The 22466-nt window shown below is 46.9% G+C and overlaps 1 protein-coding gene across 7 annotated transcripts in view; it reads right to left on the bottom strand.

Annotated features, from left to right (window-relative positions):
• Positions 1 to 22466, bottom strand: part of LOC114679448 (uncharacterized) — a 42451-nt gene that overhangs the window by 3581 nt on the left and 16404 nt on the right. For 2 of the 7 annotated variants that reach the window (XM_077939846.1, XM_077939848.1), the window contains exons 5-7: positions 990 to 1061; positions 439 to 478; positions 19 to 86 (exon numbers count right to left, since the gene is read on the bottom strand). In XM_077939846.1, coding sequence (XP_077795972.1) covers positions 19 to 86; positions 439 to 478; positions 990 to 1061 — 180 coding nt within the window. Of the gene's footprint in view, positions 1 to 18; positions 139 to 438; positions 549 to 989; positions 1062 to 14603; positions 15635 to 22466 lie in introns of those variants that run through there. The other 5 variants (XM_077939845.1, XM_077939842.1, XM_077939843.1 and 2 more) reach the window with 4 other exon arrangements.

Here is a 22466-nt window from a genome sequence, read left to right on the forward strand (position 1 = left end):
CCCACCCACAACCCGTACCTTTGGGTAGCCCCAGCTGCTGCAGTTCACTGGAGAAGCATCTGCCATCGACACTGTGCTTGGCCACACTGGAGAGGACGAAACTCAGCACTGCCACTGTGGCCTTCACATCGCCTAACTCTGAAGGACCCATGAGTGGGACAGGGGGTGTCACTGTGGGCCCAGCCACCTCCCTGTTGCCCTCTTAACTTCAGCTCAAAGCTCCCATGCACCCTGGAGACACAGGCACTGCTACTGCTACACCAGGAGCTGGCAGAGAACAGGAAGGTGGGACTGTCAATGTCTTTCTTTCCCTCATGCTTCTCCACTAGGGAAGGTAAGTTAAGGATGCTGCTGGGAGCGGTGGGGGGGCCTCTGTACCAGGCACCAGGCCGAGGTCCCAGGGTTGCCTGGGGCCTGTGGACTCAGCAGAGTACTCACCAAACTTGGCATCAGCCGTGAGCTTCAGGATCTTTTCACACTGTAGAGAAAGGAGACCTTTAGGGGGTGTCAGGGCCCTGTTCACCAGCCACTCAACCACAGCCTGGATCCTGTGATAAGGAACAGACAGGCTGGAAAGAAGTATGGGAGGTGCCCAGAGAGGTTGAGAGGCTGATTCACCCATCTCCCTGGGCCTAGTGCAGAGTTTCAGGGCACTGGGGGTCATAAGGTCATAGGACAATGGAGTGCTGGGTCTTGTACTCATATCAATCCCCCATTACAGTAGCTCCTTTAGTTCCTGGCTGCAGAGCAGCCACAACTTCACAGAGGACTGCAAGGGAAGTCCTTACATCAGCCAGGCTGGTGACCCTCACACCTCCTTCCTGGGGACTGGCTCAGAGCAGGCCAGCCGCTGATCAAGGTCACAAAGCATGGTAGCACAGGCTGAGAGCACTGAGGCCCTAACCCCAGAGAAACCTCACCATCATCTAAACCCACAATCCCCAGCCCAGCGCCCCTCCTCCACCCAGAGTAGACCCTGTGCACTCAACCATCTTGGCCAGCGTGCTGATCTCAGCCAGGACCCAGTCGCAATGGTCCAGATCACCACAGAGCTGGAACCTCTGCAAGGGAGGGAGGCAGGTAATCAGGTTGGAGGGAGGGCTGAGGTGTGGCCAGGATCCGTGTGTCTCCCACACTGCTGCCCAGCAGGGACCCCTGGTCCCCGTCATAGATGGATACCCTCTGGCCTCTTGTTCTCCCCTATCACCAGGCTGTTGAGTGAACTCTCTCCTGACCCACCCTGCCACCAAACCCTGCTCTGAGGTCTACTCCAGGCATTCGTCTGCTCAGCAAACATCAATTGAGTGCCTTCTCTGTGCTAGTTCCCACTCTAAGTGCTGGGGGTACAGCAGGGGACAAAACAAAAGTCCTGGGCCTCACAGAGATAAGTGACCTCTCACCTCTTCCCCATACTCACACAACTCCAGCCACTCTGGCTTCCTTGCTGCTGCCCAAAGATGCCAGCCTTGCTCCTGCCTCCACGCCTGCTGCACTCTGTGTGGCTTGCTATCCTTTATTTCATTCCACTCTCTGCTCAAGTGACACCTCATCAGACCAGTCCCCACCCCCCACACTTTTTGTTTTTAAAGACAGAGTCTCCCTCTGTTGCACAGGCTGGAGTGCAATGGTGCAATCTTGACTCACTTCAACCTCCGCCTCCCAGGTTCAAGCAATTCTCCTGCCTCAGTCTCCCAAGTAGCTGGGACTACAGGCATGTGCCATCATTCCTGGCTTTTTTTATTTTTAGTACAGACACGGTTTCACCACGTTGGCCATGCTGATCTTGAACTCCTGACCTCAGGTCATCTGCACACCTCAGCCTCCCAAAGTGCTGGGATTACGGGCGTGAGCCTTTGCACCCTGGAAGGCCGGCCCTTCTTGATCATACTTCCTAAAATAGCCCCTCACACAAGAAAGTTTTGGGGGCCAGTGGAATGCTCATTATCTTGATTGTGGTGATTCAAGAGCCAGGAAGATTTGGTCTTTACTTGTGCAGCTTCATCTTTCTCTAACCTCCAGATGATACTCTCCCAGCTATGGGAAATGCATTCATTCCTGGGGAGCCATGCTCTCTCTCACCTGAATTCTCTGCACATGCTGTTCCCTGTCTGAAGACACATGCCTCCCACCCTTGCCTCCCAACCCCCGGTACACAAACCGTACTTCAGCCAGCCAGCTTCTCTATCCGTCTTTAAGGTTGATGGCATCCTTAGGAAACCCCCTTAGCACTACACGCAAGGCGCAATTAGGTCTCTGCCCCTGGAGCCTTAACTATGACTGCCAATTCAGGCCTCCGATTTCCCCTTCCCTAGGCAGCTCAAGTCCTCCCAGTGCCTAGCACACTACATGGTATAGACTTGGCGCTTACAACGTAAGGATGGATGGATTTGATGAATGGATAGGTAAGTCTCAACCCCAAAACTACTACTTTCTGGGTCTGGAAAAAGCGGAGGGTCTTCCTAACAGTGTGGAAGAGGGAGCCTGATTGTAAGCACGTTCTTGTACAAGCCCCACAGCAGGGCTGGGGAAGAGGGTGTCCTTGGGAGGTCCTCTTGGGGCTGGGGAAGCCCTGAAAGAACTCCCAGCTCCAGACAAGCCCCATTTCCTGCCCCGGGAGGCAGGGGCCCTTCCTTCCGCCAGGGAAGCACGGGGACTCTAAGCCGGCCGGCCTGCTCTGTCTTACTTGCCACCCACCCCCGCCTCCGCCTCGGGGGCCGGGGGCCGGGTGGCAGTGGACTTTTCTCTACCAGACCCACAGCCCTCACGCCGGCACACACTGTGTTTGCGGAGAGGCCAGTGCAGACAACCGCCCCACCGTCTGCCGAGCCACTGGCCCCCTCTCATTCCCGCACCAGCATCCCCCGCCTCGCTTCACTCGGGTGCCTCAACCTCGCGCTGGGGAGCCAGGGCCCGGGAATTTCTTTTTCCCGTTCGGCAGGGTCAGCTGAGTCCAGGATCAGGTGACTGGGACTAACGGCCTCTGGGAGGGTAGGGCCTGCTCGAGTGAGGCTGGGAGCGACGGCAGCCCACGGGAAGTGCCGGGAAGGATATGCTGGCGTCCCCTCCTCCGTCTCCCAGAATCCCTCCCTGGAGAAAAACCAGCGCCAAGCCCCCGTTTAACTGACAGTGGAAGTTACTTCATTTGTTTAAGCGGGTAGGATCCCGGGAGCCAGGGAGATTCAGGTCATTGCCATGTTTTCCACTGTTAAGCGAATAGCATTATACACAGCTGTGGACTGTGGCAAAAGACGTTTTTCAAACTATTGAACTATACTACACATGCAGAAAATTGTACCTATTAGAAATATAAAGCTTAATAAGCTTTCATCAACTGTGGACCTCACATAACCAGCACCCAGATAAGGAAATAAACCAGATAACTTCTTTAAGTGCGTGGGGATTTCATTTCATTTTGATGAATCATCTAGGTGCCTAGCAAAAAGGGCTGTCATTAACTAATATGCTCAGGAAAACTCCCTACAGCTGTAACATCGATAGAGGCTTATCTTAATTCTTGCCAATCTGATGGGGAAAAAAAATCGGTTGCTTAGATTGCAGTGGTAGTCTGCTTACTGGTAGCTTTGAGCTAATGGGTAGTTTAGAACAACTAAGTTTCCGACATTGATTTGAAGAGGCAAAAACAAAAAGACAAATCAACAACAAAAATACATTAGAGAATAGACTAATAACCAAAGAAGAGCTTGAATACAGTCGTCCCTTAGTAACCTCAGGATATTGGTTCCAGGACCCCAGAGATACCAAAATTCACAGACGCTCAAATTGCTGATAATAATATAGCATAGTATTTGCATATAACCTATGCACATCCTTCCCTATACTTTAAATCATCTCTAGATTACTATAACCTAATACAACGTAAATGCTTTGTAAATACCTGTTACAAAGTATTTGTAAATTTTTGTTTTTTATTGTTTTACTTTTTCCAAATATTTTTGATGCACAGTTGGTTAAATCCAAGGATCCAGAACCCGAGGATACAGAGGGCTGACCGTAGTTTGAGCTCTCTCCTCAATTCCATGCCCTTCCCATGCATCAGGTGCAGCTGGTTTGATTGTTGCAGGCTTTCAAGTTTTCAAAAGACAGAGCTCATGACAAGTAAACTGCTCTATAGAATAGAAAGAGATGGAAAGTGTCCCAATTCATGGTAAAATTGAGCTCATTTCTGAAGAGTTCTTTTACAAATCATAAGCGCTAGCCTGTTGAAAACAAAAGTATGTTAAGTTACTAGACTATCCTTCATCATATCAAAGAAAAATTTTAAGAACATAAGACTTGTAATCATAGCACTTTGGGAGGCCAAAGCCAGTGGCTCACTTGAGCCCAGCATTTCTGGACCAGCTTGGGCAACATAGGGAGACCCCAGTCTCTACAAAAAATTAGCCACTTGTGGCCGGGTGCGGTGGCTCACGCCTGTAATCCCAGCACTTTGGGAGGCCGAGGCGGGCGGATCACGAAGTCAGGAGATTGAGATCATCCTGGCTAACACGGTGAAACCCCGTCTCCACTAAAAATACAAAAAATTAGCCAGGCATGTGAACCTGGGAGGTGGAGCTTGCAGTGAGCCGAGATAATGAGATAACGCCACTGCAGTCCGGCCTGGGCAAAAGAGTGAGACTCCATCTCAGAAAAAAAAAAGAAATTAGCCACTTGTGCTGGTGCACACATGTCATCCCAGCTACCTAAGAAGCTGAGGTCAGAGGATCTCTTGAGCCTGGGAGGTGGAAGCTGCAGTGAGCCATGATGGCACCACTATACTCCATCCAGCCTGAGCAACAGAAGGAGACCATCTCAAAAAAAAAAAAAAAAAAAGGAAAAAAAAAAATGCTGGGTGCAGTGGCTCAAGCCAGTAATCCCAGCACTTTGTGAGGCCAAGGCAGGCAGATCACCTGAGGTCAGGTGTTGGAGACCAGCATGGCCAACATGGCAAAACCTGTCTCCACTGAAAAAAAAAAAAAAAAAAAAAAATGTAGCAAGGCGTGGTGCTGGGTACCTGTAATCCCGGCTACTTGGGAGGCTGAGGCACAAGAATCGCTGGAACCTGGGAGGTGGAGGTTGCAGTGAGCCGAGATTCCACCACTGCATTCCAGCCTGGGCGACAGAGTGAGACTTTGTCTCAAAAAAAAAAAAGACGTAAGAATGGCTCAACTTTTGTTCCATGCTATCAGTAGCTTAAAGAAGAGAAAAATGGATAGATTTGGAAAACCATTTTTTATTTAAAAAGAAAATTAGGAAGATGTATTTGAAGTGTATTTGAAAAACAAAACAGCAAATTTAACATCACACAGACAAAATATTTAAATTCAGAAATGATGTTAAAAGGTGGGTGGCGTGCTGGGCCCCACACCAGAGTTTCTAACTCAATAGGTCTGAGGTGGGGCCTGAGCCTTGCATGTCTGTGTTCCCAGATGATGCTGATGCTTCCAACTTGAGACTATGCTTTCAAAACCACTAATGTACGGAAATATACCAGAGAATATATTATGAATATACTTGAGAATATGTATATATGTTAACTTACAGATTTCTGTCCAGTAGAAAAGATAATTCCCAAAGAGGACAGTTTTATTCCCAGACGACTTTTTTTTTTTGTTTGTTTGAGTCAGAATCTTGCTCTGTCACCTAGGCTGGAGTGCAGTGGCATGATCTTGGCTCACTGTAGCCTCTGCCTCCTGGGTTCAAGCGATTCTACTGCCTCAGCCTCTTGAGTAGCTGGGACTACAGGCGCCCACCACCTTGCCTGGATAATTTTTGTATTTTTAGTAGAGACATGGTTTCACCATATTGGCCAGGCTGATCTTGAACTGACCTCAGGTGATCCACCTGCCTCGGCCTCCCAAAGTTCTGGGATTACAGGTGTGAGCCACCACGCCCAGCCTCCCTTTAGGATATTAACAAGTTTCGTCTCTACCTCAGAACGTATTTTGGAATGCCCTTCCTGGAGCACTACAGACACTGTCTCTCAAAACACTCCTTGAACTAGCTTCACCGTGTTGCTGACTCCCTTGTAAATTAAAGAAAATATCTTATACATATTCCTTCATTATTTGTATGAAAGTCAAGCCTTTCACATTGTGAAAATTATACTTCAGGCTGGGTGCAGTGGCTCATGCATGTAATCCCAGCACTTTGGAAGGCTGAAGTGGTGGGATCACTTGAGGCCAGGAGTTTGACACCAGCCTGGCCAACATGTCGAACCCCATGTGTACTAAAAAAAAAAAAAAAAAAAAAAAAAAAAAAAAAAAAAAATTAAAATTAGCTGGGTGTAGTTCCAGCTACTTGGGAGGCTGAGGCACAAGAATTCCTTGAACCCAGGAGGTGGAGGTTGCCATGAGCTGAGATCATGCCACTGCACTCCAGCCAGAGCCAGAGCAAGACTCTGTCTCAAACAACAACAACAAAAGAACAAAGAAAATTATGCTTTGATACAGTATGCTAAAATAAAGGGTATGATATGGTTTAGATCTGTTCCCATCCAAATCTCACCTTGAGATGCAATAATCCCCACGTGTCAAGGGCAGGACCAGGTAGAGATAACTGATTCATGGGAACAGTTTCTCCCATGCTGTTCTCGCGATAGGGAGTGAGTTCTCACGAGACCTGATGGTTTTACAACAGGCTTTCCCCTTTGCTCGGCTCCCCTTCTCTCTCCTGCTGCCCTGTGAAGAGGTGTCTTCTGCTATAATTGTAAGTTTCCTGAGGCATCCCCAACCATACAGAACTGAGTCATCTTAAACATTTTTTCTTTATAAATTACCCAGTTTTGGGTATTTCTTCATAGCAGCATGAGAATGGACTAATATACAGTGTGCTGATCACAGCCAGAGAGTAGTATACAGGGACTACTATACTTTGATGCTAGAGGTATTCCCATTAAGCTCAGGAGCAGTATGTGTTATCATTACCATGATCTAACATTGTTCCAGAGGTTTTTAGGTCAGCAGTTGTCAACTGGAGGTGACTTTGCCTCCCTGGGGATATTTGACAATATCTGAAATCATTTTGGCTGTCACACTGAGGAGTGCTACTGGCACGTAGCAGGCGGAGTCTGGGGATGCTGCTAAATATCCTGCGAGGCACAAACAGCTCCATAACAAAGAATTATCCACCCCAAAACACCAATAGTGCCGCTGTTGAGAAACCCTAGTCTAGACAAATAAAACATGGGAAATCCATTAACATAAATGTGGGAAAATAATAAACTAGTATTTGCCAATGACAGTCTAGCTAGGAGGTCCAAAAGAAGCACCTGAAGAACAGTTAGATTTTGCAGGGGCTGCATGGCGGTTCATGCCTGTAACCCCAGTACATTGTGAGGTCGCACTGGGAGGATCTCTTGAGGCCAGGAGTTCAAGACCAGCCTGGGCAATGTAGTGAGACCGCATCTCTACCAAAAATTAAAACATCAGCCAGATGTGGTGGTGCACTCTTAAGAGTCCCAGCTGCTATGGTGGGAGTATCACTTGAGCCCAGGAGTTGGAGGCCATGGTGAGCTGTGATCATGCCACTATACTCAAAAAAATTATTTTGAGACAGGGTTTTTCTCTGTTGCATATGGGGGTCTTGCTATGTTGCCCAGGCTGGTCTCGAACTCCTAGCCTCAAGCAGTCTTCCTGCCTCAGCCTCTGAATGTGTTGAGATTACAGGCATGAGCCACTCCCTTGGGCTTAGAAAATAAAAATAAATAAATAAATTACAAGGTGTTATGTGGCCAGTTGAAAGATGTCAGAAAACAGTTGTGCATGTGACTCCACTGTAACCAGTTATAAAAGTATCAGGATTAAGAAATTTACTGTGTCTGACTTTTCCAAGTTTAGGTTCCTGACGAAAGAATGAGATGGACCTTTTCTTCCTCCACTCCTCACCTCATTGCAAGAACCAGGACTGTGCATTTCGATGGGCAGGCTCTTACCTCTGGCAGGCCATGGGGGGCATGCAGAGCCTTTCTGTGTGTGTTTTCTGGGCACTCGGATAAAGACCCCCTTTCCAGGCCTTTGTTTAGGATATTTGGCCCATGGAGGAATGAGGCTGGAATCATTTGGGAGGGATAGAGGCTTCGACTGGAAGGAGGCGTGACCTGAACTGCAGGTTCTGGGCCTGCACTTTGTTTCCATGCAGCACCCCGTTAGTGGTGACTAGGGCCTGAAAGTCAGGGGCCTTTGGTGGCCAAGTGTTGGCTGGACAGGAGGAGCTGAGGGAGGAGAGGGCCATCTCTCCAGCACTGCCCCCAGCTTGTCCCCAAATCAATGCCCTCTGACGGCTCAGACACAGACCCGGCCAGCAGCAGTACGGGTCAGGAAGGACGAATGCACTCAGCACGGATCTGCTCCACAGTCTCCGCCTCACTTCATCTCGGGTTGGAGGGAGTGAGTCCCCGCAGCACTGATGATATGCTGTCAGCTGAGAACATTCAGCTTGATTAGAAAGATAAGGTGGGACATCTCTTGGGCATGGCACGTGGAGCAGTGCCATCCCTCTGTGGCAGCGAGCCGAGCAATAAACCAGAATGTGCAAAACCTGCATCCCAGAATCACCATTCCTAGAGGGAAAGCCTGTATTGTCAAGATGCCCACAACTAAATTAACCCAGACATTTCACCCAGCCTCGAAACACCAGTAGAACTTTGACGTTAATACACTAACCCTCAGGTCTATATAGAAACATGTAAGAATAGCCACATACTGTAACGTACGGTCATTGAGAGGGAGGAACCCATCAGAACAAATGGAACCAAGTCCAGAAACATGTCTGTCTGGGCACAAGATGCCAGCCTGTGTGTCAGTCACGGAAGCAGACCAGGGGGAGATATTTATTAAGATTTAAAAACGGGCTCCATAGCTCAGGCCTATAATTTCAGCACTTTGGGAGGCTGAGGTGGGAGGATCACTTGAGCCCAGGAGTTTGAGGCAGCAGTAAGCTATGATTGTGCCACTGCATTCCAGCCTGGATGACAGAGCGAGGCTCCATCTCAAACAGAAAATAATAATAATAATAATAATAATAATAATAATAATAAAAAGGGACATGCACAACTTGGATGGATCTCAAAGGGCATTTGCTGAGTAGAAAAAAAAAAAAAAAAGCCAGTCTCAAAAGGCCACCTACTGTGTGATTCCATTTATTTAATGTTCTTTTTTTCTTTGTTTGGTTTTGTTTTATTTTGTTTTTCAGATGAACTCTCACTCTGTGGCCCAGATTGGAATGCAGTGACATGATCTTGGCTCACTGCAGCCTCCGCCTCCCAGGTTCAAGTGATTCTTGTGCCTCAGTCTCCCAAGTAGCTGGGAGTATAGGTGCACACCATCATGCCTGGCTAATTTTTGTATTTTTAGTAGAGACAGGGTTTTGTCATGTTGGCCAGGCTGGTCCCAAACTCCAGGCATCAACAGTTCCAACTGCTTCGGCCTCCCAAAGCACTGGGATTATAGGTGTGAGCCACCGTGCCAGGCCTTCATTCATTCATTCATTCATTCATTGAGAGTCTCACCCTGTCTCTCAGGCTGGACTGCAATGGCAGGATCATTGTAGCCTCCACCTCCCAGGTTCAAGTGATTCTTCTGCCTTAGCCTCCCACGTAGCTGGAACTACAAGCTGGTGCCACCATGCCTGGATAATTTTTGCATTTTGTAATGTTCTTGAAGTGGGAAGATTATAAAGACAGAAAGCAGATTCGTGGTTGCCAGGAGTAGGAATACTGGAGGGAAAGAGCCTGGAATGAGTGTAGAGGAATAGCAGGAGGGGAATTTTTGTGGTGGTGGAACTGTTCTGTATCTTGATTGCAGCGGTGGTTAAAGGAGTCTACATATGTGATAAAATGGCATAGACCTAGACACATGACATCGTTCGATACTGTCCTACATTTATACAAAATAGAACCTTTGGAGAAAACTGAGTGAGGAGTCCATGAAACCTCTTTGTACCATCTTTGACATTTCCTCTGAATCTGTATTTCCAAATAAAGGGTTAAAATTTTTAAAGTTGCTTTAGACAAAAATATTGAATAAAAATGTTGATTGTATGCAGATCTGGCAAACCTTTGGCACACTGAATGACTGGCATTTCTAACCCATCCAATGCCCAATTGCCCCTGGCAGGCCCTGTCCTAGGCTAGGTTGCCTGCTGGAAGATAGGACTCTGGACTCTCTCCTGCTTGCCTTTGGTATAGAGATGCCAGATAAAATATAGGATGCCCCGTTAAATTTAGATTTCTGATAAAAAATAAACTATTTTTTAGTACGTATGTACCACGCATATTTAGGACACATTTATACTGAAACTTATTTTCTCGATTCTTTTTTCACCATCTTCACAGGTGTTGATATTTCTCTAAATTTTTTTTTTTTTTGAGATGGAGTCTCACTCTGTTGCCCAGGCTGGAGTGCAGTGGCTGGATCTCAGCTCACTGCAAGCTCCGCCTCCCGGGTCTACGTCATTCTCCTGCCTCAGCCTCCCGAGTAGCTGGGATGACAGGAGCCCACCACCTCGCCTGGCTAGTTTTTTGTATTTCTTTTTTAGTAGAGACGGGGTTTCACCATGTTAGCCAGGATGGTCTCGATCTCCTGACCTCGTGATCCACCCGACTCAGTCTCCCAAAGTGTTGGGATTACAGGCTTGAGCCACCACGCCCGGCCCTCTCTAAATTCTTAAATGTATGTATGTAGTTACTTTAAAGCTCTTGCCTGCTAATTTCAGTATGTGAGCCATTCATGGGTTTTTTGTTTTGTTTTGTTTTTTGAGATGGAGTTTCACTCTTGTATCCCAGGCTGGAGTAAAATGGTGCCATCTTGGCTCACTGCAACCTCCACCTCGTGTGGCTGGTCTTGAATTTCTGACCTCAGGTGATCTGCCTGCCTCAGCCTCCCAAAGTGCTGGGATTACAGGTGTGAGCCACCATGCCCGGCCCTTTTGTTTGTTTCTTTGAGGTAAGATCTCACTCTGTTGTCCAGGCTGGAGTGCAGTGGCATGATCTCAACTCACTGCAACCTCCACCTCCCAGGCTCAAGCCATCCTTTCCCCTCAGCCTTCCAACTAGCTGGGACCACAGGGACAAGCCACCAGCAGTCCTGACTGGTTTTGTGGAAGACAATTTTTCCACAGACGGGGTTGGGGGCGGTGTTTATGGTATGAAACTGTTCCACTTCAGATCATCAGGCATTAGGTTCTCATAAAGAGTGTGAAACCTAGAGCCCTCGCATGTGCAGTTCACATTAGGATTCACGCTCCTGTGAGAATCTAATGCCTGTTGATCTGATGGGGAACGGAGCTCAGGCAGTAACGCTCACTACCCACCACTCACCTCCTGCTGTGCAGCCTGGTTCCTAACAGGTCACCGACTGGTACAGTCCACAGCCTGGGGGTTACGGACCCCTGCACACCCCCACACCCAACTCATTTTTGAAGTTTTAGTAGAGATGGGGTTTTGCCATGTTGCCCAGGCTGGTCTCAAAGTCTTGAGCTCAAGTGATCTACCTGCCTTGGCCTCCCAAAGTGCTGGGGTTACAGGCATGAGCCTCCATGCACGGTGGGTCTGTTTGTATTGACTGGTTTTCTCTTAATTTTAGGATACATTTTCTCTCTTTTTGACACATGTAGTCAGTATTTCTTGAGCTGTTGGATGTTGTGAACCTTCATTGTAGAGATGTGGATTATGTTATCCTGCTCTAGTGTTGAGTTTTATTTTGGCAGGGAATTAAATTATTGATGGGTTAACTTGATCATGTGTGTCAGACTACATTTTAGGTTTTGTTAGGGTGAGCTGTTGTTCAGTTTTGCCCTTATTCCTGGGGTATCTTCCTTAATCCCAAGGCATGGCCTTCTAGGCCCTCCTGGGAGTATCTGGGATATTCATCGAGGCCTGAGATTCCAAGAGTGGACACTCTGGCTGAACCAGAATTCAGATGTGTCTCCAGCACTCTGTGACCACTGAAATTGCTGTTTAGCTTTCAGCTCCCCATTGGCTGTTCTGTGCTGGGCCTTGCAGAGTCTCAATCCACACATTCATAGTGTGAGATTTGCATATTCATAGTGTGAGACTTGCAGCAAACTCTATAAGATTTCTGGGGCTCCTTCTCTGCAACTCCATCCTTTCTGATACTCTGCCACATACATTTTAGCAGCCCTGAGCAGCAGTCTCTGTTTCCTCCACCAAACAACACTGATCCTTTCGGCCTGGACTCTGTTTCCTCATGCTATCATTGAGGGTTTGGAAACTTTCTCCACCAGAAAAATGTAGCAGTCCCTTCATGTGATTCCCTTCTCACAGATTGTACCTGGAACTGCCTATTGCCCAATGCCTGAAGACAATTTCTTCATGTACTTTGTGCAGCTTTGTAGTTGTTTATGCTGGGAGACTATCATCAATACAGGTACTCCATCGTGGCCACAATTTGAAGTACTATTAATATCATATTCATTCTATTCTAAAAGTAGAGAAGACAAAGACTAACAATTCTAAGAAAAATGGAAAGTTCAAACGGGAAAAATAAAGTTCAAAGAAAAAGAAATGCAAATGCTGCTGACACACAGGATAAAATGTTTAACTTCCCTGTTAATAAGAAAGATACAATTTTAGGCTGGGTGCAACGGCTCACACCTGTAATCCCAGCACTTTGGGAAGCTGAGGTGGAAGGATTTCTTCAGGCCATGAAGTGGAGGTGGCAGTGAGCTCAGATAGTGCCACTTGGGGTTACAGAGCGAGATCCTGTCTCAAAAAAAAAAAAAAAAAAAAAAGATACGGATGTAAACAACATCCTGCAACCTCTACCTGTGGCCCTGATTGCTAACAGGGACCAGATTTGCCTCCAACCTTTAATAACTAGAAAAATGGAACAAAATATATAAAACAATAGTTTTCAGACATTGGAGAACGGTCGAACAGAAGTATAATCCCTAAAAGAAGGTGAACCCTACAGTGTTCACCCTTGGAAGCAATTACAGGCTCCAGCACAGGGAGGGGAATCCAAAGTCCAGTGGTCGTGGTGGATTGAGGAGACAGAGATCAGAGCTTGGGAAGGTCTTCAAGGCCGGTAGAATTTGTGAGGTAGAGTACCACGGAGGAGGTGGGAGAAGAGAACGCGTGTGCTCTGGAGACCTATGGAAGATGCCCTCAAGCTGATATGGACATATGTGAGAAGAAAGGACCCAGGGAAAGAACCGCCAGAAAGCAGACTGAAGAATTCCCAGAGCTCACAACAGGCTAGAGATAACTCATATTTTCACTGGTCAGAATGAAAACACCTCATAACACTTAGGAAATGGAAAGGAAGCCTTACAAAAGTATTGCCTTAATAGTGGGGCTAAATGAGCACTGGAGTAAAGGCTTCTCTGAAACTGTCCGAACAAAGATTGAAAGCAAATCTTGATAGATCCAACTTATTTCAAGTAACTAGTGCTGGAACAGAGTCCCACACTATTTAAAGGAAAACAAAATCCAACAATCACAACACAAAAGCACAATGTCTACCAGTCAATAAAAAATCACCAGGCAATGGCCAGGCACAGTGGCTCATGCCTGTAATCCCAGCACTTTGGAGGCCGAGGGGTGCAGATTGCCTGAGGCCAGGAGTTCAAAGCCAGCCTGGCCAACATGGCTAAATCCTGTCTCCACTAACAATACAAAAATTAGCTGGGAGTGGTGGTACCCAACTGTAGTCCCGGCTACTTGGGAGGCTGAGACATGAGAATCACTTGAACCCAAGGAGACAAGATTGCAGCGAGGTGAGGTCACACCACTGCACTCCAGCCTGGGTGACAGAGTAAGACCCTATCAAAAAAAAAAAAAAAAAAAAAGGCAAACTAGAGCCTATAGCCAGGAGAGAAATCAATCAATGGAAATAGGCCCCAGAGATGATGTAATTAGTAGATACGGATGTTAAAAAATATATTATAAATATGTTCCATATGTTCAAGAAGGCTAGAAAAATCTGAACATGATGAGAAGAGAAAAATGGAAGATATATTGAAAAAAAAACAAAAAACTCACAGGCTGGGTGTGGTAGCTCACACCTGTAATCCCAGCACTTTGGGAGGCTTAGACATAAGGATTCCTTGAGCCCAGGAGTTCAAGACCAGCCTGTGCATTGTAAGGAGACCTATCTCTATAAGTAATTTAAAAATTAGCCAGGCATGGTGGCATGAACCTGTAGTCCCAGTTACTCAGGAGGCTGAGGCAGGAGGATCACCTGAACACAGGAGGTCGAGCTTTCAGTAAGCTGTGATTGCACCACTGTACTCCAGCCTGGGCAACACGGTGAGACCTTGTCTCAAAATAAAACAAAAAAGTATTACTAGAGATGAAAAAGTCAACTGTGCAGATATGGGATTAAAAGCAGTTAAAGTCAGTGAGGCCAAGTGTGGTGGCTCATGCCTGTAATCACCCCAGCACTTTGGAAGGCCGAGGCAGGAGGACTATTTGAGGCCAGGAGTTTGAGACTAGCCTGGGCAATATAGTGAGGCCTCATCTCTAGGCAAGAAAAGAAAAGAAAAGAAAAGAAAAGAAAAGAAAAGAAAAGAAAAGAAAAGAAAAGAAAAGAAAAGAGGAAAGGAAAGGAAAGGAAAGGAAAGGAAAAGAAAAGAAAAGAAAAAACAGTTTTCAAAAACTTTAATGAAGAAAAGATAAAGACTTTTTCACACAAAAGCCAGGCTGATCACCAGCAGGCCTACACTCTGAGAAGTGTTAAAAGCAGCTCTTTGGTCAGAAGAAAAAGGATACTAGATAGAAATTTGGATCTACACAAAGGAATGGAGACCACTGACATCATAAATACATGGATACATTGAAAAGATCCTATTTTCTCATTTTTTGATGTCTAGAAATCATTGAGGCAAAACTAGTAACATACTGTGGGGTTTATAACATGTGGAAGTAAAATGATGACAAGAATAGCACAAGGGACAGGTGGGAAAATGTAAGAATACTACCATAAGGTGGCGGTCAAGGTTGAGGGAGGTGATAAATCTCTGTGATTCCACCTGGAATACTGCGTTGCTCCTGGAAGTGGGAAGAGGGAGTTTCAGAGACTTCCCCTGGGCTCTTCCTACTATAGGGGCTCATACCCACAGGTCAGGGAGTAAAGTGACAGCTCTGTTAGCTTCTAAGCATACTCGTATCGGTTGCATATTTAGTGACAGAGAAATGACAACCGGAGGGGACTGCGGTCTCTTCATCCAGGGTTCCATTTATTACCAAGCCTTCATGTGTCCTCAGTCTTGTTGGAGAGGGGACATGGTGGCATTGTGGATCTTATGGTGTCAGGGTCAGCTCTAATACTACGTAAATGACCCTCAGTCTGGGTGTTCCCTTTTCATCAGTTACTGTTACTCTTATCAATGACCCCAGATCCTTCTGGAGAATAATTAATGAATACCATGTGATAATGTTGCAGGATTTTTTCCACAAATACCCAGACTCCCCTACAATCCATGAGCTGTAGGTCTCAATTGTCTCAGTCTGAAAACTGGCTAGGAAATTGCGATTTTGTGTTGCAGCCTTCTGCGGGCCATCTCGTTGTTGTTGTTTCCTGCCACCACCTGGCATCTGCTGTTCTCGCCTTCCACCATTCCCACTGACACCATGAAGCCTGGTCTCATGGCAGCATCTCCTCTTGTCGATCCTGGCCTACAAAGGACAGTGCCACTGAGTCTCTGAAAGATTCAGGTGCCCTTCTCACTAGTGCCTTCCTTGTTAGCCTAGAGAGGGGAGTTCCTGTGAGGCCTCCAAGGGCACATAGGCAAGTGGTGGATTCTGAATCTGCTGGCATATAACGAACCATTCCAACATTCCTACCTCCCTGTACTTTCCAGCTTCTCTGATGCTTTGCCAATGCAGTTCTATAATCTCCACCTAATTCACTGCAGCAACTGTTCCATCCACATTTCAAGGAGCCACTCCAGCAGTGTGTTAGAGCCCGAGGTGTCCTTGCCAAGTCATTAAATCCTGAGAGTGCTCCCAGGTCAGTGTATTCTCGTGTATACAGCCTTTAGTCTCCCACCCATGTGGGACAGCCTAGAGTAAAGATCCTGAAAGTAGCAGAACAGCAATTGATCAAGTGAACCCAAGATATGACTAAAACTATCTCTGATGGCAAAGCCTTTGATGACAAGAGTCTGGCTCATAGAAAGATAGCCCCGAGCATGGCACCTCTGACCAAATCCCTCGCTCTGACCTACTGAGCTTATGAGTCCAGCCTTGCTCACAGTTGGGGTTGGAGGAAGACCTCATGGAGTCCACGCGATAACTGCACTTCCTGGTTGCCTGTCACTGCTGATTCCACCCACACCACACTCTGCCCCAGCCAGCCCAGCCCTGCCATGCCCTGCCATTGCAGTCAGGCCTCTTTGGGGGTGAGTGACAGAAAATTCACTTGAGTTGGCTTAGGCAAGAGGGGAAGCTCACTGGTCAGTAAGTTAGCCACGGGCAGAACAGGGAACAGTTGGGTCTCAGGAATACCTGGACTCAGAGTCACCAGCACTGTTAGGATCTGCAGGCTCCTTCCCTTGTGTCCGTCTCCACCTCAGTCTGCAGAACAGTTTTGTGATCTCAGAGCAACTTTCCCCACAAGGTTGGAGTCAGACTGCTGGCAGTACGAGGCTTCCATCATCCTGGTTTTGACCCCAAGAAAGGACGGGACTCCCCTCCATTAGTTCCGATTCAGAAAATTCCAGAAAAAAGTTTCTGCTTGGTCTGGTCTGGGTTGGCTGGGTAGCTGGGACACAAACTGCCAAGCCCTCTAGTGTCATGTGTTTGAAGTAGGGTGGGGAGATGTATTAGTTCAGTGTGCCATGCCAAAATACCACACACTGGGTGCCTTAAACCACAAACATTTATTTCTCACAGCTCTGGAGGCTGGGGAATCCAAGAACAAACTACCAGCAAGGTAGGTTTCATTCTGACGCCTCTTCTCTTGTCCCGTAGGTGGCTGCCATATTGTGTGCTCACGTGACCTCTTCTTTGTATTTGTGCAGAGAGAGTGAGTGAGAGCACTCTCTGATATCTCGACCTATAAGGACACTAATTCTACTGAATCAGAGCCCCACCCTTAGGACCTCATTTAACCTTAATGACTTCTTAGAGGCCTCATCTCCAAATACAGCCATGCAGAGGGTTAGGGCTTCAACATAGGAATTTGGAGGAGACAGAGACTTTCAGTCCATGATGGGAAGAAAAACTATTCATGAGAAAAGGGGTGCAGTGCCCAGAAAAGGGGGCAGACAAAATGTTCTCTCCATTTTCCCAATATGCATCACACACACACACACACACACACACACAGCCCTACCTTTGCCCCTTCCCCACAAGGCCACTCCACATCCCATGATTATTTATCTACCTCCTATCCTGCTCTCTGGAGCTGCCCCCTTCCCTAAGTTGTCCTGTGGCTCACTGAATGCTGCATACAGGTAGGTGCATGTAAATGTAACCCGGGGCCTCCTGGACCATGTGTGTCCTGAGCCCAACTATGGGACTGGGCAGGAAGTGGGCCTCACCCATGTCTATTGTCCTCAGGCAGAACCTAGCCCTGGGACATGAGCTCAGTGGGTGCTGCAGCTTTGTTGGATTCACCTCAGGCCCCCTTTCCCTACATCCACTTATAAGGTTCCCAGGGCCTTGATACCTCTGTCCTTGGAAGAAAAGAATGCAATTACCCAGCTTACATGAACCTGCTGGTGGCTTCCTGCAATAGAATCACATAATTTTCTAGTTCAAGAGTCTACCAAGTGACTAGCACAGTGAACAAAGAAAGACCTACAACAAGGCATATCACTGGGAAATTCCAAGAACCCAAAGAGAGAAAATCCTAAAATCTTCCAGAGAGAAAAGACACGTCATATGTAAAGAGCCAAGACTCTGCATGACACCAGCTTCTTCCCAACAACACTGGGAACTAGAAAGTAATAGAGCAATATTTCCCAATGTGAGGAGAAGGTACATTTAAATTACAGCATTACATCCAGTCAAACTACTAATCAGGAGTTGTGGTAGAACAATGACATCCTAAAATTCATGAGGGTCAGAAAGCTTGGCTTCCATTCATTCTTTCCTGGAAGCCACTGGAAGCTGTGCTGCAACACAACGAGAGGATAAACCAAGGAAAAAGATCTGGGGCCAGGGAACAAGAGATGCACACAGAAGTAAGCAGGTAGAGTTGATCTACTACCTGCTTGAAAAAACTATTTAAAAATCCCTAACCCAAAGAAGGCCAGAGCTCTCATGAATCTCACCCAACAGATTTCAAAGTCAAAGCTGAGGGCATTTGAAATCAAAGCCTGGCTAGACAGAGATGAGGCTCCTGGGAGGGAACAGGTGCAGTCCTGCTCAGGCTGCAGTGTCCTTGGGCTGCAGCTGGATAAGGGCTCCCTGTGGGCCACAGCTTCTAGGGACAGAGTTTGGGGTAGTTTGACTGTCTGATTTGTAGAACTCTGGTGATGAGCTCAGCTGGGAAACTGTGTGGTAATGGGAAGGGAATGGTTTTGCTTTTCCAAATCGTCTACCCACTGCATGCTTGGATCCACATCGGAACTCAGTGTGGAAACTGCCTTTGAACAGCCTACGCCTGAACTCTGGGCCATATGTCCAGTTTCCCGGCCTCCAGCTTTGTTTATTCTTTACCCCCAGCCATCACTGATGCCAGATCCATCCTCCCAAATATCCTTTCATCGTGTTACCCTCCCCACCACCTCATGGCACCTTCTACACAACAGGAAATGCCTTCCACCTCAGCCTGGCATTCAAGGTTCTTTTGATGTGGCTCACCTCTCACCAGCCCACCTCTCACCACTCCACCACATCTCCCTGTGGGCCCTGCTAAATTGGATCAATTTTTTCTATCCATGAGCTGAACTTTCCCACCTCCATACTGTTGCTTACACTGTGAACTTCCTGTTAATGTTCTCTCTCTCTCCCCCCACCAAGTCCAAATGCTATAAACTAAATTGTGTCTCCCCAAAATTCATACTTGGAGCCCTAACACCTTATGTGATTGCATTTGGAAACAGGCTCTTAGGAAGTAAAGTTAAGTGAGGGAAGAGGGGCAGAGTAAGATGGCTCATAGTTGTCTCTACCAATCCTTCCCCCTGCAAGAAAATCAAATGTAACAACTGTCTCCACCAGAAAACCATCTTCATAAGAACCAAAAATCAGGCAAGGACTCACAGTACGTGGGTGGTTTAACTTCATGTCCCTGAAGGAGGCACTGAGGAGGGTAGGAGAGACAGTCTTGAAACACCAATGTCACCCCTGCCCTTTCCCCTCCCCCAGCAGTCACCGCTGTGGGGCTGAGAGAGAATCTGTGCATCTAGGGGAGGGAGAATGCAGCAACTGTGGGACTTTGCCTTGGACTCAGTGCTGCCCTGTCACAGCAGAAAACAAAACCAGGTGGAACTCACGTGACACCTGCCCATGGAGGGAGCATTTAGGCCAGTCCTACGCAGAGGGCTTCACCCATCCCAGTAGTTACAAGGCTTGAGGCTTGGGTTTTCACAAGCCTTGGCATGGCAGGCTATTATGCTCTGGGGCCCTAAATAAACTTGAAAGGCAGTCTAGACCATAAGGACTTCAACTCCTAGGGAAGTCCTAATGCCATGCTGGGCTCAGAGCCAGTGGACTCAGGGGACACAAGACCTAGAGAGACACCAGCCAGGGCAGCCAAGGGAGTGTTTGCACAACCCCTTCCCCAACCCCAGCCAACGCAGCTTGCACTAACTCAAGTGACTCCCTTTTGCTTGAGGACAGGAAGGGGTAGAGTAAAGAGGACGTTATCTCACATCTTGGACAGCAGCTCAGCCACAGTAGGACAGAGCACCTGTCAGAGTTGAGAGGCCCCCATTCCAGGACCTAGCTCCTGAATTAGCTTTCTAGATATACCCTGGGCCAGAAGGGTGCATCTTTTGCCTTAAAGGAAAGATTCTAGACCTGGCAGGATTTATCACCTGCTGACTCAAGAGCCCTTGGGCCCTGAATAGCCAACAGTGATACCCAGGTAGTATGCGATGGGCCTGGAGTAAGGCTCTGAGACATGCTGGCTTCAGGGGAGACCCAGCACATTCCCAGCTATGGTGGCTGTGGTGAGAGACTTCTTCTACTTAAGAAAAGTAGAGGGAAAGGTAAAAGGGACTTTGTCTTGCAACTTAGGTGCCTGCCTGGCCACAATGGGGTAGAGAGCACCAAATGGCCTCTTATGGTCACTGATTTTAGGCCTTGGCTCTTAAACAGCATTTCTGGGCCTGCCCTAGGCCAGAGGGGAGCCCACTGCACTGAAGGGTGAGGCCCAGGCCTGGAAGCATTCACCACAAGTGACTTAGGAGCCCTTGGGCCCTAAGTAAACATCAACAGTAGCCTGGCAGCACTCCCTGTGGGCCTGTGGTGGTGGCCACAGGGTGAGGCTCCTCTGCCTGTGGAAAGGGAAAGGCAGAGTGGGAAAGACTTTGTCTCACGGTTTCAGTGTCAGCTCAGCTGCCTTAGAATAAAGCACCAGGTAAATTTCTAAGGTTTTTTACTCCAGTCTCTGGCTCGCAGACAGCATCTTCGGACCCAGCAGGGCCTGAGGGAACTTGTTGCCCTGAAGGGAAAGACACCAGCCTGGCTGGCTTTGCCATCTGCTGACTGGAGCGCCCCAGGGCCTCGAGTGAACATAGGCAATAGCCAGGTAGTGTTGACAGGGCTTTGAGTGAGACCCAGTGCTTTGCTGGCTTTAGGTCTGACCCCGTGCAGTCCCAGTGGTGGTGGCCATAGGGATGTTGTGTCAGTCCACCCCCAGCTCCAAGTGGCTCAGCAGAGAGAGAGAGAGAGAGAGACTGTTTTTTTGGAGAGAAATTACAGTTATGGGTAGAGAATAAGGATCTCTACTGTCTGGTAGCCCAGAGAATTCTTCCAGATCTTATCCGAGACCACCAAAGCAGTTCCTCTATCAGTCTGCAAGAACTATAGCATAATTGGGCTTGGAATATATCTAATAAAGATACACTTTAGATCACAACACCCACATCCTTTCAAATACTTGGATAGGCTGAGAAGTTGGTGGCAGCTTGAAATCAGCCATGGAACATCTGCACCACCAAAAATGGCAAACACTACAGAACAGACTCTGTTCCCTCCCCGACAGAGAGCCCCTTGGGTAACAACAGCACACCACTGCCCCATCCCTGAGCGGAGCGCTGTGTGTTGCAGCAGAGTGGGGACGGGTGTCTTCTTCCTTGGGCTACAGAATACATATTTATTTCCTCAGCATATGGATCATTCTCAAGGACAGACCATATCTTAGGTCAAACGACAAGTCTTCAAACATTTTTAAAAATTGAAATAATATCAAACATCTTCTCTGATCACAATGGAATAAAACTAGAAGTTAGTAACAAGACAAATGTTGGAAACTATACAAACACATGGAGATTAAATAATATGCTCTGGAATGACCAGTGGGGTCAATGAAGAAATTAAGAAGGAAACTGAAATCTTTCTTAGATGATAATGGAAACACAACATGTCAGAACCTACGGGATACGACAAAAGCAGTACTAAGAGGAATTTTATGGCTATAAACACCCACTTTTAAAAAGTAGAAAAGCATCAAATAAACAACATAACAATGCACCTTAAAGAAATAGAAAAGCAAGAGCAAAGCAAACCCAAAATTATTAGAAGAAAAGAAATAATACAGATCAGAACAGAAATAAATGAAATTGAAATGAAAAAAACAAAGCATCAATGAAAAGAATAGTTGGTTTTTGGAAAAGATAAACAACATTGACAAACTTTTAGCCTAACTAAGACTAAGACAAAAAGAAGACCCACATGAATAAAATCAAAGATGAAAAAGGAAACATTACAACTGATACCGCAAAAATTCACAGGATCACTAGTGGCTATTATAAGCAACTATATACAAAGAAATAAGAAAACCAACTAAAAATGGATCAATTTCTAGACACATCCAGCCTATCAAGATTGAACCATGATGAAATCCAAAACTTGAACAGTAACAAATAATGAGATCGAAGTGGTAATAAAAAGTCTCCCAGCAAAGAAAATCTGGGACCTAGTGCTTCACTGCTGAATTTTACCAAACATTTAAAGAAAAACTCACACCAACCTTACCCAAACTATTCCAAAACTAGAGAACTTACCCAACTATTTCAAACTCATTCTACAAGGCTAGCATTACTCTGATACCAAAACCAAAGATACATCCAAAACAGAGAACTACAGGTTAATATCACTGATGAATACTGATGCAAAAATCCTCCACTAAATATTAGCAAATTGAATTCAAAAATACACTAAAGTTGGGGTGCAGTGTCCCAGGTTCACTCAACCCTTCCCCTTTTCCTGTGTGTGTCTACTTTGGCTGTGCTCCTCGGGGGCAGCAGTGGTGGCAATGTTGGTGTGTGGGCCTCCCAGGACAAGGGGAAAGCGAGTGTGCCCTTCTCGCCTCCTTCCAGGTGTCTGTAGCCTG

This window comes from Macaca mulatta, chromosome 7 (assembly GCF_049350105.2).
Source record: "Macaca mulatta isolate MMU2019108-1 chromosome 7, T2T-MMU8v2.0, whole genome shotgun sequence".
In the NCBI taxonomy this organism is placed as follows: Eukaryota; Metazoa; Chordata; class Mammalia; order Primates; family Cercopithecidae; genus Macaca; species Macaca mulatta.